At 44.1% G+C, this 16,564-nt stretch overlaps 1 protein-coding gene across 2 annotated transcripts; it reads left to right on the top strand.

Moving 5' to 3' along the window:
• The first annotated feature begins 206 nt into the window (after positions 1-206).
• RXRG (retinoid X receptor gamma) lies at positions 207-16,564 on the top strand. Of its 2 annotated transcripts, none has more exons than XM_066623820.1 (8): positions 207-351; positions 1,567-1,746; positions 4,480-4,649; positions 5,978-6,107; positions 9,837-9,969; positions 10,601-10,692; positions 12,264-12,369; positions 16,292-16,564. In XM_066623820.1, exons 1-8 carry the CDS (start codon positions 216-218, stop codon positions 16,437-16,439), a joined length of 1,095 nt encoding a protein of 364 aa, XP_066479917.1. In that variant the 5' UTR covers positions 207-215; the 3' UTR covers positions 16,440-16,564. The 2 variants fall into 2 exon arrangements, with proteins under 2 accessions (XP_066479917.1, XP_066479918.1); XM_066623821.1 differs by having other exon boundaries at positions 4,480-4,666; positions 5,980-6,107; positions 9,837-9,975; positions 10,595-10,692.

The raw sequence follows: 16,564 nt of genomic DNA, 5'->3' as shown, positions 1-16,564 counted from the left end.
TTCATTACTCACCTTGATTCTTAGGGATGGGTTAGGCTATTAGTTGCAATAAATATTTTGTGGAGTAGAGAGGTAGATAAGGAGTCTATTTCACTGTGCAGCAGAAAGCAGCATGTGACACTTAAACTCTGTCTTAAATACTGGACCATAGTTGCAACACCAACCCAAAGTCATATCATCTACCCAACTCTCTTTCTCTCTCTCAGCTCAGTGTCATGAATAGTATCAGCAGCTCTGAAGATGTTAAGCCACTACCAGGGCTTCAAGGGATGGGAGCCATGAATTATGCATCCACAAGTCCAGGATCTTTGACCAAGCACATCTGTGCAATTTGTGGGGACAGGTCATCAGGTACAAAACTCATCTTTTTTCACTACAGCCAGTTTGTTTTGTTTGTTTGTTTCAGGGGATTTCTATCCTGCCTTTCAGTCATAAAAAAGGAATGCTCAAAGTGGCTTACAACAACAAAAAAAGGGAATATTTTACAAAACCAAACCAAACAATTTCAGTAACAGTAATAAAAAGCAGCAATAAAAGCAAAAGAGCGACTATTTAAAAATGTAGAGCACAATCAGAATAAAACTGAACATCTACAAATGTAAAAACATGCTGGAATAACAGCTTTTTAAAAGAAAACTGGCAGGGATAGAGGGCCCAATCCTATCCAACTTTCCTGCACCGGTATAACCGTAATGCAGCCCTGAGGCCTCTGTGACTGCCTCTCCACTGGCACGGCTGCACTGTCACTGGAAAATTGGATAGGATTGGGCTCCGAGTCAACTAGGTCTGCCTAGGGAGGGAGTACTCAAGCCCAATTGAAATGAAAGGGAGCTACATGCCAGGGCTGTTGCTCAACTCTAGTTCACTGCAATCAGGGCTTTCACAGGAAGACTTATAAAAGAAGCACTATTAAAAGACTTATAAAAAGATGTGACCGTAGCAGAAAGACGGAAGCCCCCCAGTTCTGAGCCTACATTCACCAGTGATGTGCGGAAATAAAGAAGGCTGTGTCAAAAGGTGGATTTGGTAAGGAAAGCTGTATTCTTTGATCAAAGGTAGTTCCCCCTCCCCGCAGGGTGAGGAACTCATAAGAGAGCACAAGCAGTTCCATTATATAGTTCAGTTAGCATTGTACCCTACTTGCAACATAATTTCAGCAAGTACCCTCTAACTGGCACTTGTCCCAGCTTAGCCAGTTCTGACTGCTTTCTGTAGTCCTTGATTTTAACTAGCTTGCATATTTCACACAAACAGAGCTTGTTCCGGGCAGAGTTGAGAATGTTACCATACTGAATTTGTCTAGGGGTCGAGATGGAGTCTGTCTCGTCAACGTGACTATTGTCAGTTGGTGACAGCAAACTCTGAGCAATGCTAACAATTTTCTGTGTAATGTAATAAAAACCATTCTAGTCTCAACCGAGGTTTACAGAAATGCTTGAGATAAGAATCTGGGACAAGCGTTTATCAAAATGAAAGGATGAAACCTTGTTTCCCCCTTCCCTGATGCCTCTTGAACCCATGTCCCTACTAGACTTGCATTGATATGTGTCACTATCTTGTTGCTAGGGAAACATTATGGGGTGTACAGCTGTGAAGGCTGCAAGGGCTTCTTCAAACGGACCATAAGGAAGGACCTCATCTATACATGCCGCGATAACAAAGACTGCCTGATTGACAAGCGTCAGCGAAATCGCTGCCAGTACTGTCGCTATCAGAAATGCCTAGCAATGGGTATGAAGAGAGAAGGTATGTCTATATAAAGAGGATCAACCCTCCCCCCCATCCTTGGTTGTGCTAGCCAAAATCATGAGGGCAAACAGCAGCTCAGAACTCCCACCAACACCTTTGATCCAATGCTGTATTGGACAAACTGATTCCCACAGTGATTGAAGGGATGTGTACTGCAGTGTAGACACACAGTTATTCTCAGGATTGGAGAACACTGACAGAAACTGTCATCCTCCCTTCCATGCTGGCAACATAATTGAACTGTGCCTGTTCTACCTCAGGCAGCTGTTGTTAGTGGAAAGGAGTAAAAAACAAGTTGTGAACCAAAATCTCATTCCAAGCAGAGCACAGTTCCCACAAAATGCAAAGTGATTTCCCTGAATTTTGCCAAAGTTACAAGTGGATGCTATTTTCACTTTCAAAACAGTAGTTTTGTTCAAGGACATCTAAGAGGAACTGTAGTGTTCAGGGGTGCTTAAGGACCCTCCATCAATCAACCTGTCACAAAGGGAGAGCCCACAACCTTACCTGTAAAATTTCACATATCAGTCAGTGTGTCTTCTGTGGGGCCTCAGACTTCACAGTGAGAATAGGGGTCACAAACCCCCAATGTCTCCTCCACCAGAAGGGATAGTATTCCTCATACCTCTGTCTCCTTTACCTCAATTCAACAGGGCTCTCTCAGTCTCGCATCCATCCCTTCTGTTATCACATGCCAGGAATGAGTTTTTCATGGTCTTTGGGGGCTGACACATATTCAGTTGGGACATGGCTGATCAATTGTACCTGGTCTGTTGACACCTGGTTGGGGCCCATATTCTGAAAGAAACATTCTGGTTGTTCTAGCAATAGAGCTTCCATTCAATAAACCCCTTGTGGTATCTGCTTCTTCTGGGTATCTGGGTTGGGGAGCCCTGGGAACGTCTTTGAAGCAGGGAGGCTCATCTCTTGCAATAGTGGGCATATCTTGGTGGGCACACCTGAAAAGAAGCCAAAAAATTGCTCTGAAGAAAGGTTTACGATGAAACCACATTAGCTTTCCCACAATTGACACTTCTAGACACTCTAAAACTTGACACTTCTAGAAACATCCACATGACAAAGGGAAAATTAAAAGTCACAGAGCTGCTTTTGATTGATGTTGGTTGAAGTCTGAATCACAGCTGAACTTTGTCCCAAGTGCAGATATGGAGAAACCCCCAAGTCCACTTTGGTTGAGATTTCAGTAGAAATTTGAAAGTTGCACTTGGGTGGTGGCAGTGGAATTGCAGCACAGGCCCTTCATCTGTTCAGCATGAGAAAGCAAAAGTGAATTCCCATGGAGGTCTGTAGGACCAAGTGCCAGGGAGCTCCCAACCTTGGACTCAAGGGAGTGGCACAGTCTCTGAGCCAAATCCGCATGCAAATCTTTGGGAGCCTCCTTAGCCAGTCTGAAGAAGAGTTGCGCTTACCTCCCTTGATATACATCATGTATTGTATACTTTCACAGAGTGTCTGACTGTGTTTTCCCACAGTGCAGCAAGTTGTAGATAGTGGTGTTGTGCAATTTGGATGTTCAAAATAAATAATGGTTGAGAGTGTTTCTGTTTACTTTGTCAAATTATTCTCATGCCTCCTGAACAGCTGTTTCCACCAATAATTTGTGGCTACATACAACTCCTTGCCATTCTTTCAATGACATGGCGGAGCTAAATGTATTTATTACATCCCACCCTTCCTCCAAGGAACTCATGCTTTGTTCTTTCCTCCTTTTATCCTCAAACATCCCTGTGAGGCAGGCTAATGACTGGCCCAAGGTGACCTAAGATGCTTCACAACTGAGTGTGCGATTAACCAGGTGTGCTGGTGCTTAATTCTATAGAAAGGATCTGCAAGGTTGTCCCTCCTTAGCTGTAAAAGATGCAGGGATCATATGACTTGTAGTTTGGTGCAAATGTTAGAAAACTTAGGCTGCAATCCTATCCACACATACCTGGGAGTAAGCCCCATTGACTATAATGGGACTTATATCTGAGTAGACATACACAGATTGGGCTCTTAATGAATGGGTTTTGGTGACTGACTGTTAAAATGGGTTTCTGGAAAACAGGAGCAAATTCACCATCATGCTAAACTTAAGACTATAGTCAAAGCTGCATGCATTGCAGGATTCATTGGTCATCAAATATGATCCAGGGCACAGAATTCATCTCCCTGAGAATCTCTGCTTTTTCCTTCCTCCTTTCTTAAAGCAAGTTCTTAGAACTCTTTTGGCTGCAAAGGTATGCTGGAAAGTGTGTAGGCAATGGTGGCTGAAATCTCAGAAACTGGGAGGGGGGAATCTGACTATGATGTTCAGAAGTTCAGGACATCCATCCTATCCCTATTTCCTGGCTGCTCCCCAAGACTAGTCAACAAGAATCATGTATGCAAAATTAGCACAAACATTTTATTTACAAAATTTAGACAGGATGCAGCATTCCTCTTTTTCTGGCGGAGTATTTTAATATCTTTTTAGCACAGAAGAACACACCATTCTGATTACTGTGGTCCAGGAAAGGCTTTGAAAAAGAACTACAGTATGAAGATGGGAGAGGGGCTTGATGCAAAAGAGCAGGGGGTGGGTGTTTTGAGCATAATGCAAGTCTAGAAGGTGAGAGCAGGAGAAGGATGTGAGGGAGTACCAAGGAGGTGATATGTGAGGGGCACAGAAATGGAGAGCCTGAGATGTGAAGACTGAGGAAAAACATGGCACCTGTTTTTATACTCCAGCAGTTCAAGAAGAGAGGCAAAGGAGCAGAGAGCGGAGTGAGAATGAAGCAGAGTCTACCACCAGCAGCAATGGTGGCAGTGAAGACATGCCTGTAGAGAGGATTTTAGAAGCTGAAATGGCTGTTGAACCCAAAACTGAATCTTATGGTGATGTGAATGCTGATAATTCAGTAAGTGGCAACTCCTCATGCTCTTTTCAGCTGTTCACGGTACTTTAGCTTTGCTTAGTTGCTTTGATGGTAATTGCATCAGTCTTACAAAGATAAAATGTTTTACCTCTCAGTCAATAACTGATAAGTTGGGTTCTTAATCCTTTTGAAGAAGGGAGTTCTGAATGATTTCCCTTTGGTAGAAGGAAGGATGTGTTTGTATTGCATTGCCTACTGTTTGACACCCTCCACAGCTCTTTGTTTTCGTAGCTCTGTGGTAGAGTACTTGATTTGTGTGCAAAAAGTCCCAGGTCCAATCCTTGGAAGTTCCAGTAAAAAAGATGTGGAAGCTCCATTAAAAAGATGTCAGATAGAAGGACTGGAATAAGCAAATCAAAGTAGACAGGTCTGAACTCGACAGTCTGGCTCAGGACAAGGCAACTTTGGGCCTAGTCCTATCCAACTTTCCAGTGCTGATGTAACATTCCAGTGGAGCACGCACTGCATCTTCTGGGGGGGGGGGCAGTCACAGAGGCCTCCTCAACGTAAGGGAATGTTTGTTCCCTTACCTCTGGTCTGCATTGTGACTGCATAGGTACTGGAAAGTTGGATAAAATTGACCCTTTGTGCGTTCAAGTATTTTATGCAGAATCCTCTCGTTATTCCATACAGTACAACCTAGCTTAGCAATTGAGAAGGAATTAGATAGGAGGACTTTGTCTTCTGCTGTTATAGTTTGGATGAATTGATGAGTTGTCAAAAAGTTATGAGGAACCTCAACTTTGTGCAAATGAAGGAGTTGACAGTTCCCCAAATCCTGAAAGAATTTTGAATTTTCAGATTGTTGCAGAAACTTTAAAATTAAGTATTTTTCATGGCAAAATTTGCACCCTTGATTTTTGAATGTTAATTTAAAACTCATCACTTTTTTCTGTACTTCAGTAAGCCCAGCTCAAAGGGGAAAATAACCTTCTGAAAGAGGTTCCTGAAAGATAACCAAACCACCACTGCTAATCTTCCCCCTCAATGTGTACACACAGGGGATTGTTGGGTGTGTGTGTTCCAGAATGTATGCTTGTTTCATGCTGGTCAGCAGTAAGGCCTAACTGGTATGGTCTGTACACCACATGAACATGCTTCAGAATGTTCTGTAGTGTTTAGTGGGGATTCCTCAGCAGATACCTTGATGTGAAAAGTATTCCTGAAGGGAGAATTCTTGGATATCACTGCTATATATTTCCAAACATTTTAATGAGAATTTTGTGTGCCTAGTATCCAGGAACAAAGTCTGCAGAAAAACAAGGTGGGTGGTTGTTTTCACTGACTTGATATTCCTGTTCCTCCCTTAGACTAATGATCCTGTCACCAATATATGCCATGCAGCTGACAAGCAGCTTTTCACACTCGTGGAGTGGGCCAAGCGGATACCACACTTCTCAGACTTGACATTGGAAGACCAAGTTATCCTCCTCCGAGCAGGTATGGATTTTGAACCCCATCCCTTGCCACTGGCCAATCAAGTATTTAAGACCAGATTATATGAGGAAAAAAAGAGTAAAAAGATCAGCGCACATTCAGGATACATATTCTGCTGGTCTACCATTTTAGGCTGGAGGTGAAGAACTGCATGTTCGACTGTTCCGTCATATTTAAAAACAAAGTATTAGGGCTGAGCCAAAATTGGCATTTTTCAAAAAACCCTTTCCCTCTCATGCAATAAGTCTCTCCATTTTGATAATAGCTCATACAGAACAGAACTACAAAACAGAGAGAACGTGTTCACCCATTCAGAACTATGGCAAGACACATTTCCCTTTTTAAAAAATTTGGTTTCATGATGTCATGCTGTCACATCTGATAGATGTAACAAACCCAAATCAGAGTGAGTGTCCATACTCCTAATAGGTTTCCTTGTAAAGCTATGTAGCTAATCTGACTTAGGGCACAATCCTAACCAGGTCTACTCAGACGTAAGTCCTATATTGTTCAATGGGGCTTACTCTCAGGAAAGTGTGGTTAGGATTGCAGCTTTAGCAACATAACACATGTGCCATGGCATCATCGTGATCCCTGATTGGCTGGTCAAATAGCTAGCAGGAACCACTCTGGCTGTTTGTTTAATAGTGCTAAGGCCAGTGGTGTAGCTAATGAAAGTGTAGCCCAGTGCCGAGTATAAAATGATACCCTGGAAGTGACTTTTTTTTAAAGTCACTTTTTAAAGTTACTTAAAAGTTACTTTTTTAAAATTAAAAAAGGGGCAGCAGCATAGCTAAGGTGTCTGGTACCTGGCATCAAAGAAGATTTTGTAGTTGCCCCCACAGCAAAATTTATTTATTTATTTATTTAGTTAGTTAGTTAGTTAGTTAGTTTTCTTTCTGGTTAATTGGCCATAACTTTTGATAGAGTACAGATATTCCAACCTGATTTAAAGCATTAAATTAACTTACCAATGATATATAACATGATGGTATTATTTGTACATACCAAGGTTTTGACCACTAGTGTCAAGCTCAGCTTGTTGCCTGGTGCAGATGCTACCCCCTGTAGCCCTTTAGCTTTGCCACTGGCTAAAGCAGCCGCTGAAAAGGGCAGTGAACAGGGACAACCTAGTGCCAGCAATGTTCATCCTGAAAGAGCTGGTGTAGTAGAGTGACTAACAGCATAATCCTGTGCATGCTTCCTCAGAAGTAAGCCCCATTGGGTTCAATGGGGTTTGCTCCTAGGAAAGTGTGTGTAGGATTTCAGCCCAAGAATGTGAGTTGTGAATCAGGACACCCCCAGTTTAAATCTGCCATGAACTCATTGGATGGTTTGAGACAAGTCACTCCTTAGCTCCAGTTGCAATATGGAGGTCCCCTCTCCTTTCCCCAGTCTCCTTCATCTTGCTTTGCTTAGCAGAGTACAAGGTGGAAGGAAGAGGAAAAAAGGGAAAAAACAGATGAAGATGTACAAGAAGACGAAAAAGAACAACAATGGGAAAATAGAAAAATAAGAGGGAAAAAATGATTTATGCTTTCTGTAAGGGAGGGAGAAGCACCACATACATTTTATTTTAATCAATTGCTAAAAATAGGAAAAAGGGAAAAAAAGGATTTTATAAATTGTAAACAAAAAATCCAGCTGACCTTGTTAGGTTCCCTTGTGTCTCCTCACCCTGATGTTGCAGTGCATCTCCTAGGTGGGGAGATATCTATAATCCAGTATGGGGCAGGGCACCACCTACCACTGTTGTGGTGACTTGTGTGTGACACACAGTTGATTTGTTCTTCTGTTGCCGGGACACTTGGGGGGGGGGTTACTAATCTGCCACCACCATGTAGCTCCTCTGTGCAGGGGGAGCCTGCTGTTGGGGTGCTGGCATGCTCCAGTGAACTCTTCTCTCTCCCAGCCAAGAGGGAGTGTCCTCTCCAGTCCTCACAGGTGGTGGAAGTCAGCAATGAGAGCGTGGCATTTGAGTTTGCTGCTGCTGCTCTCAAGCCTTCTTTTTGCAGACAGAGAGAGCCTGATTCAGGCAGTCAGGCTGTTGGAATGCGCCAGCTGGTGAGGAAGTGGTAGGGAGACACCCAAATTCAGTGTCCAGTCATGGACAGCTATACCTAGACATGTTGCTGCCCCATAAATAGGCTGTTCCAGCAAATTTAGAGAAATGCTCAGGGTACAGGACCTTTCAAAAAAAAAAAAAATCTGGACATCTAATCTACCTTACTGGAATGTTGCTAGGACAACTTTAGAATAATACATGTAAAGCTATTTAGAAAGCACTATATGAAAGGTAAGTGTTATTGTTGTTCACCCATGAAAATCTGGTGCAGCCGTAAATACCCTGTGTTAACAATATGAATGTCAGAGGAAAGGCTTCGGAGCTTCTTTTTTTCAAAAATTATTTTGCTATGTAAACTGCTTTATTATTAACAGCTTTATGAACTTTTTTTCTTAAAAAAGAGAGGTATATAAGTATTCTAAATAACCTTTTACCCAGTGTATGAGTCATGCAAGTATGGGGAATTTTCGTATCAGGGAACCTTCAAACAACCTCCTTCCTCATTCCTCATTCCATGAAATGGTGGAGTCCAGCAAATGAAAAATTCTCTCATTTGTTGTAGCCATAGGGCAGATTCACATTTTTTTTTTACAAGTATATGTAAGCTGCATGAGATGTACTTCCAGGAATTAAAATGTTCCTACCTGTTGTTCACAAACTTGTATCATGACTGTACACTTAATTGGGGAGGGCTGCTGGTTGGCAACCTTCAGTCTCGAAAGACTATGGTATAAGCCTACAGCACCCAGTATTCCCAAGTGGTCTCCCATCCAAGTATTAACCAGGCCCGACCCTGCTTAGCTTCTGAGTTCAGACAAGATTGAGCATGTGCAGGGTAACAGGTTTAGCTGTAGCTTCTGGTCAAGGTTTTCAGTAGTACTTTCAGTTTGCCACTGTGCCATGTGTGAAAAGTTCTTAACTATACAGGATCCTGGGGCATCTGCTTGGTATTCGTCCATTGTCTTGACATTTTAGCCCCTTCCCCATCTGGCTCTGAGTAGTTCAGTAATTCATCCCAACCCCTCCTCACTTTGCTAGCAAGTTGCATATGCCATTAATGACAGCTAAAAATCTCCTAGGATATCCATAATTTCATCTCCAAAGTTTCTCTGCTCTACTGCCAGTTAAGGGCAGCTATGATCCTCACCCAGAAAATAAGATCTAGTGGATTTTCTGCTTGAATTTAGAATGCGCACTGGTCTCTCTTCAAGAATAATTACACAAAGGATGTTTATTTCTTGTTTCTTGTCCCCACCCCAGCTTCCTTGCTATTGTTTGCTCCTCGCATGTTTCCTTCTCACCCGTCCCTCCACTTCTTACTATTTCATCACTTCCTCTTTTAATGAAAGTTTTGAAATTCTGGGAACAGCGTTTTCCAGGGCAGGCATCTGCACCTGGCACTCTCCTTTCCTGTTCTACTTCAAATACACAGGTACACTGTAAAAAACATTCACGTTTGAAAATCAGTTTGAATGTAAATAAGGGTAGTATATAGAACTAGCTTGAAGTTTTGATTTGGACTGGTAAAGTATTCTGTGTCATTCAAATGTTTGCATTGAGTCCAAGCATAAATTGGTCCAGTACAGGACCTCCTTAAAGAGGCAAACCCTTACACTGTTCCTGTGAGAAACGTCTGCATCACGTACATCTTTTTTTTTTTCTTTTAGGTTGGAATGAACTGCTGATTGCCTCTTTCTCCCATCGCTCTGTCTCAGTGCAGGATGGCATCCTCCTGGCCACCGGTTTACATGTGCACCGAAGCAGTGCGCATAGTGCTGGGGTGGGCTCCATTTTTGACAGGCATGTTTTTAATCTTTGTTCACACTTTTCCTAGGTAACTTCTGAGTTAGGTTTTGGAGAACAGAAAAGTCAGCCAAGGAAAATGCACTTTTTGGAAACTTGCAAGAGGGGAAAGGCTGTCTGGGGAGTAATGCGAGGAAGAAAACAATGGACGGGAAAAGAGTGTTCCTTCTGACTCACCTCACTTTTCTGTTCTAATTCCACCCTCCCAAAGTTTTTAAAGTGGCATCAAATGCATGCAACATGGAGTTAGCCCCTCAGTCTTGCATTTCACCCTAGATCACCATTAACGCATTTAGTGCAACACTGTTTCTTAGGGCCAAACTACACATGGTCTTAAAGACACATTTTGGCCCTGATTTTTTAAAAGTTTAATTAGGAGTGAAGTTGTCATCTTGATCCGGATTTCTCTCCCCCTCATGGCCAGTATTCCCTCTAAGGGCTCCACAGCACTGCATGGACCCCTTGCTTGCTGCATGGCAGCTCCTTGGAGTTTCTGGACACACGGTGATGACATCAAATACTATCAACTAGTATTAGTACTATACAATTTTTAAGGAGGGCCAAACTCCACACTGAATGTGACATGATACTTGGTCCCAGTTCCCTCTCTTGTCTCCTGTGAATGCAGGGTTCTTACTGAATTGGTGTCCAAAATGAAAGACATGCAGATGGACAAGTCTGAGCTGGGCTGTTTACGAGCCATTGTCCTCTTCAATCCAGGTAAACCTTGCCGCTTAGTAACCGAATATCTTCCTTTAGCAACTCTTAAGTCTAGGGCCAGCCTACCAATTGGGACAAATGCCCTGCGTCCTGAACAGTGACTCCCAAGCAGGCCTGTTGCTGCTGGTTCTGGTCTTGTCATTGGCTCCTCCGTGTCCCCTTTTTGCAACTGCCTGGCCGTACTGTCCCCACTATATTCAACTGTGGGGCCAATCCTATCCAGTCTTTTCCAGTCTGATATAGACCCAAGGTAATGGAACAAACATTCCCTTACCATGAGGAGGCCTCAACGACTGCCGCCCCCCCCCAACTGCAGGATGCATCACATATCCCATTGGCATGGCTGTATCAGTGCTGGGAAGTTGGATAAGATTGGGCCCTGTGTGGCATTTTGATACTCAACTTACTGCAAGAATCAATGGCCAGAAGGGGAATGGGCTTCAAAAGTTCTGTTTTCATTGTCTTTTTTTTTTGTTCCTTGGTTTGATTTGTTGAATGTTCACATACTTATTATTGCAATTTAAAATTAATTTAGCAGTTTCAAGTTTTGTGCTTTTTATTTTTTCTATAAGTTGTCTGTTTTTGAAAATTGAAGTTGGGAAATTTGGGGGGGGGAGGGGGTGCAAGTAGTTAGCCTTGTCAAGAGCACAAGCCAGGATTGGAAAGGTGGTTAAGTAATTGATAGGGAGATGAACAGCATTATGGATGACTGGAGAAAGGAGGAATTGAGTGAGATGGGTGGAAAGGCTGAACATGTCAGGGTAGGGAAAAGCAACCTTGAGGACTACCTAAGCCATTCATTCCTGTTGTCCCAAACTGTTCCAGCTATGCTTGTGTTACTGTTTGTCTTAAAGACAGCTGTTGTATCCTTCTAGTCTAGAGTCTCATTCAATTGTCCCTCTATAGCAGTGGTCCCAAAGTCCTAGTTGGATTTTTGGACCATGATGTATACGGGGGTGGGGCAGGAGACACCCTGACAGCACTGCAGTGGTCGCTATGCTGCAGTGAAGCAGGGGTTTTTACACTTGCCTGGAGGGTTGCACTGGCATCCGGCAGCGTCTAGGAAGCTCACAGCTCCCTCTGATTGGAAACCAGACGTGGGCCCATCAGAGCTCTGTGCAGCTTTGGGGAAGCTTGCAGAGGGGGCTGTGAGCCTCCCGAACCTGCTGGAGGACAGTGCAACCCCCCCTGGGGTAAGTGTTAAAGCCCCTGGGGCCCCATGGCTCTGCAATTGCTGCAGCACCATTGGGGCACCCATTCCTGAGCCACTTCCCTTAAGGGGGAATGGCCCATTTTCATTTCCTGCGGTGGGTTATGACCCACCAGTTTGGGAACCACTGCTTTACACTATTTGCCTTGCCATCATCAAAGCAGGCACACAGTTCCCAGGATGTTGTGTGTGGAGGAACTTCTGTGGTGATATCCTGCCCTCTACTGGCTATCCATGTTATAGCATTGTTATCTCTTCTGGGCAGGTCTTGTGGCTTCCTAAAATTCTGCCAACTGGAGAAGGGCAGAGAGCTGTGTCTTTCTTCACTCCATCTTGCACCCCTCTGTTCTCTCCACTTTAGATGCAAAGGGCCTGTCCAGTCCTGCAGAGGTGGAATCTTTACGTGAGAAAGTGTATGCTGCTCTGGAGGCCTACACCAAACAGAAGTACCCTGAGCAACCTGGAAGGTAAAATAGAAATTGGCTCAGCATCCTTTGCCCATGAAGGTGTGTTGCAAAGTGAGAAATACTGCTGACAATGGAATAGCTGTGTATGTTATGCCAGAGCAGGGGCATATATAGACCATAAGAGTCTTGCTGAAACTAAGCAGACCTTGGTATGGCCAGTGCTTGGATGGGTGACCCCCTGGGAATTCCATCAATGCTCCCTGGAGGACAGGCAGGATGTAAATAGTTTTTCTGACTCTCAAATACAAATTGCAATATTTGTTTGTGAAGTTACATTTGTATTCCACTCTCTGTTCTAGGAGCTTATGCCAAGGTACATGAGGATTATCTTTTTTAATCCACGCAACAGCCCTGTAATGTAGGGTATGACTGACCCAAAGCTGCACAGCAATTCTCATGGCTAAGCAGGGATTTGAACCCCTATGATCCAAACTCAAGACTTTAGCCCCTATGCTAGCTTTCGGTGGAGCTGAGGGTGATGTTTACTTTCCTTTGTGGAGAACTTCATACCTGCCCTTATGAATGAGTGCCCTGGAGACCCTGAGGGTTTGCATTGATTGTTGTTTTGCACAGGTAAACAAGTGGTTGAGAGTTCCAGAGACATGATATGGAGCTGCAAGTTTCAGGTCTATTTGGGAACGTGAACTCTTAGTAGTGAAAAATAATTTTGAGCATGAGAATTTCTCTCCTGGTGGGAACTGGGGAATAACACCAGAAGTTAAGAAGCAACTTAAAGTTAAAGTTAATAAGAGGTTAAAGCAGCAACTGGAGTAGTAGCATAATGGCTTAGAAGTCTACTGTGTGTGTCCAGGCTCTGGTGTCATACCACAGATAGCACTATTTCTCCTAGGAAAGCAGTGCCTTTTCTCTCAAGTGCAGGAACCCTGCTGCTGAATGCTTAGAAAAAGAGTTGTTGGGGGAAGGGGGAGTTGGGGATTCAAGCTGTCCTCGCAGAGAAACCTAAAGCAGTGAAGCTCTGCAATGTGGAGATACGGCTTTGGAAAGGAGACCATTCTCATGCCTATTCTCTGGTCTTCATTTAAGAGGCCACCATGGCAATATCTGCGTATGTTAGGCAATGCTGCTGCTGGCTGATATGAAGAAGTGCTGCCAGGAAATGGCCCACCCCTGAGGCCAACTGAAACAGTCGCCTCAGGCAGCAGAGCGGCAGGGGATGCCCACCTCTGCCCCCCATTGGCCTCTACTGGAAAGAGCAGAGGGTGGTGCATCTCCTGGTAAGAGCAAGGGTGGCATTTGGCACACTGCCTCAGATGCCAGGTGGTCTTGGGCTGGCCCTGAATTCTGCAAATGGAAAATTGTTATATTCCTGAAGGACATGTAGAAGTCGTACTTTCTGGGTCATTTTGACAGCTTCCCTCTTTTAAGAAACATCATTTTTAATTATATAGGCACTAGTGGCCAAAATGGGGTAAAAGAAAAGGGCAGGGCATTGTATTTCTCTAAGATATTTTTGCATTAATGCACTGTTGTTAACTGCTCCTAGCTTGAGAGAGTTGGTGTAAAAACTTTTTAAATAAATCACCACATCAGTCCATCTGGATGACACTTTAAACCCATCTTTAAGAAACAAAGGTGAAAGTGGCCTTTGAAGCTGCTGAATGGTTGCTGGGAAATGGGATTTAGTGGGAGCAAAGCACCCTATTAGAGGAGGCTTAATGGTTTCCTCTCCAACATTTGTGTAGCAAAAATCCCCGCCTCCCAAAGGGGCAGTTTCCACAAACCACAACTTTACTGTATCAGGGCAGATGCAGATTTTTGCTGCACCAAGCAGTGAAGGGGGGAGGCATTAAATGCCCTTTAAGGGTGTGCCATGCTCCCATGCTGAACTTGGCTTCCCTTGCAGCCATTTGGAAGCTTCAGGGGATAACTCCTGCCTTTAAACCCATCTGTTAAAGACAGGTTTAAAATATCATCTAGTGTAGCCCTTAAAACCTAACAAACCAGCAAAACCCACCATAAACAGCAGAGACAATAAGACCCAATTAAATGGCCAACAACTCAAAGTCTTTTGGGGAAGAAGAACTTTACATGCCGCTGACAGGTTACTGAGGAAGAAACACTTTTGACCTCATAGTTGCCTTTTTATTAGTGCTGACCCATCCATGAGGCCATGCCTGGAGGGCGTCAGGGCCATGTGTGGCCACCCCAAGCCTTGGAAGGCCTTACAAGCCCTGCTGGAGGCTTTGGAAATGCACTTCTGGTTTTCACTAAAATGGGAAGTGCTTTGGCAGAGCGCATTAATTTTTTTTTGTTGCCTCGGGTGCCAGTAGCTATACCACTGGATGGAACTGATGGAGAAGGGTGCTGGCTTTGGTCCTTAACCTCATACATGTCTCACTTGTATGCATGGTGGAGAGGAGGAAAGTAGTAGTCCAAATCTTTCTAGAAGGTCCTATCTATGGTCTGCACAGGCACTTTATCATATGTGTGACTGAACGCCCACTTGGAGAACACTAGTGATAGGTAAGCAATTCTATTGTCTGCCCCAGTCCTTTGGCAATTCCTCTCCCTCTGACAGGTCTAGTCTGGTAAAGAGGGTCCTTGGAGGGACTTCATATCTCAAACAGCTGGCTGTGCCTGTCAGTAGCCTTCCTTATGGGTTGAGCTGGACCCAATGGCTGGGCTCTCATTAAGTGATCATAAAGGGATTAGGAAACTATCACTAACGTCTCAAATTAATGTGAACAGCTACATGTAAAGTTTGATAGTGATGTACTTTATTTAATTAAAATAGTTCAGCAAAATGAATTGAAAAGTGGAAAACAGCAAAGAATGCTCATCCTCATTCAGTGTGTTCAAATAGAAGGGCAGTGCCTTAAGAGAGCATCAAAGAAAGGAAACTATTCAGAGAAGGGAGACTTGAAGACTGAAGCCTTACCTTTGTGATGCAGTGAAACAGCATGTACGAGCATCTTTCTCGTAAGAAAGAACACTCAGTCTGAACTGCATTAGGTCTTGATAGGACAAACTGAATACTTGCTGATACCTCTGTTTGGATGGCGACATGTTCAGCCAGCAACAGTGCAGGCTGCGGGCTGTAATTTACCTTCTGTAGTCAGCCTCTGGTGCAATTGTTGGCTTACGTTGGCAAACATTGCTCTTAGTATAAATTGTACTGTTTCAGAGGACAACAATGTTGTTGGCATCCTTCAGTCTCGGAAGACTATGGTGTCACGCTCTGAATGGTGGTTCTGGAACAGAGTGTCCTCTCCAGTGCGTGAAGCCTGGGTAAAGTAGGTATGGAGGATAGGCTGTTACCCATGCAGCAAATCCCCCCTCTCCATGTTGCTGAAATGGTCCAATGGAAAGGCAGAGGCCAATACGGTTGGTTCCAGCAGCATCGCAGGAGTTGCCAGAACGTAACTGTGTTCAGCCATGAACTGTCTCAGGGATTCTGGCTCTGGATTTTGCCTCAAGGTTGTCTCCTGAAGCCTTTTCCATAACTGGATGTAGCCACAAGGCAGTGGAGGTTTGGGATCAGAGTTTTCCTTCTCTCAGATGAGCTGCCTTCCCAGGCTGACGAGTCCCATCTACCCGGTGGCTGTTTAGTCGCCTCTTATGACAAGTACAGCCAAACTGAGGGCCTATTCTTATCCCCAGCCCCCAGGGGTTCAGAGGACAAGGTAAGTCTTGAAAACATGGACTTCTTTCTACATCTCTAACCCTTCCTCCCTGAACTTCAGTGACTTATTCCAGGTGCCACCTCTGATGGTGATTAACCACACCAAACAGCATTTGGACTTGCATCAGAACAGGGCCAGAAGTTCAGTGCCATACATGAAGGTTGGCTCACTTCAGATCCAGTTAAGAAATCCAGGAACTTGTCTCTCAGTAAGACACATTTTGGTGTCCTTCCCAGTAGCCATTAACTGCAGGCTGTCTGTATGTCTGGTTCCTACAGGTTTGCCAAGCTCCTCCTGAGACTGCCTGCACTTCGATCTATTGGCCTGAAATGCCTGGAACACCTCTTTTTTTTCAAGCTGATTGGCGACACCCCTATTGACACCTTCCTCATGGAGATGCTGGAGACACCACTGCAGATCACTTGACCCCAAAGGGATGCCGAAGGGGTTGGAGTGGAGAGGAGATGATTGGTGCTGAGGATTTCTATTCAGGATGCTGTGGGCCTGCTTGTACCCACTGCCATTCTCCTGCCCTTCACTGTGGGATGTCG

This window comes from Tiliqua scincoides, chromosome 4 (assembly GCF_035046505.1).
Source record: "Tiliqua scincoides isolate rTilSci1 chromosome 4, rTilSci1.hap2, whole genome shotgun sequence".
Lineage (NCBI taxonomy): Eukaryota > Metazoa > Chordata > Lepidosauria > Squamata > Scincidae > Tiliqua > Tiliqua scincoides.
This window is presented reverse-complemented; position numbering and strand designations above follow the sequence as displayed.

Bases quoted from the DNA above. Each gene is read 5' to 3' on its own strand.
- RXRG (XM_066623821.1), top strand. From the start codon at position 216: ATGAATAGTATCAGCAGCTCTGAAGATGTTAAGCCACTACCAGGGCTT. The intron at 352-1,566 runs GTACAAAACTCA...TCTTGTTGCTAG, and splicing joins TTGTGGGGACAGGTCATCAG to GGAAACATTATGGGGTGTAC. The intron at 9,976-10,594 runs TTTTAATCTTTG...TGTCTCCTGTGA, and splicing joins TCCATTTTTGACAGGCATGT to ATGCAGGGTTCTTACTGAAT.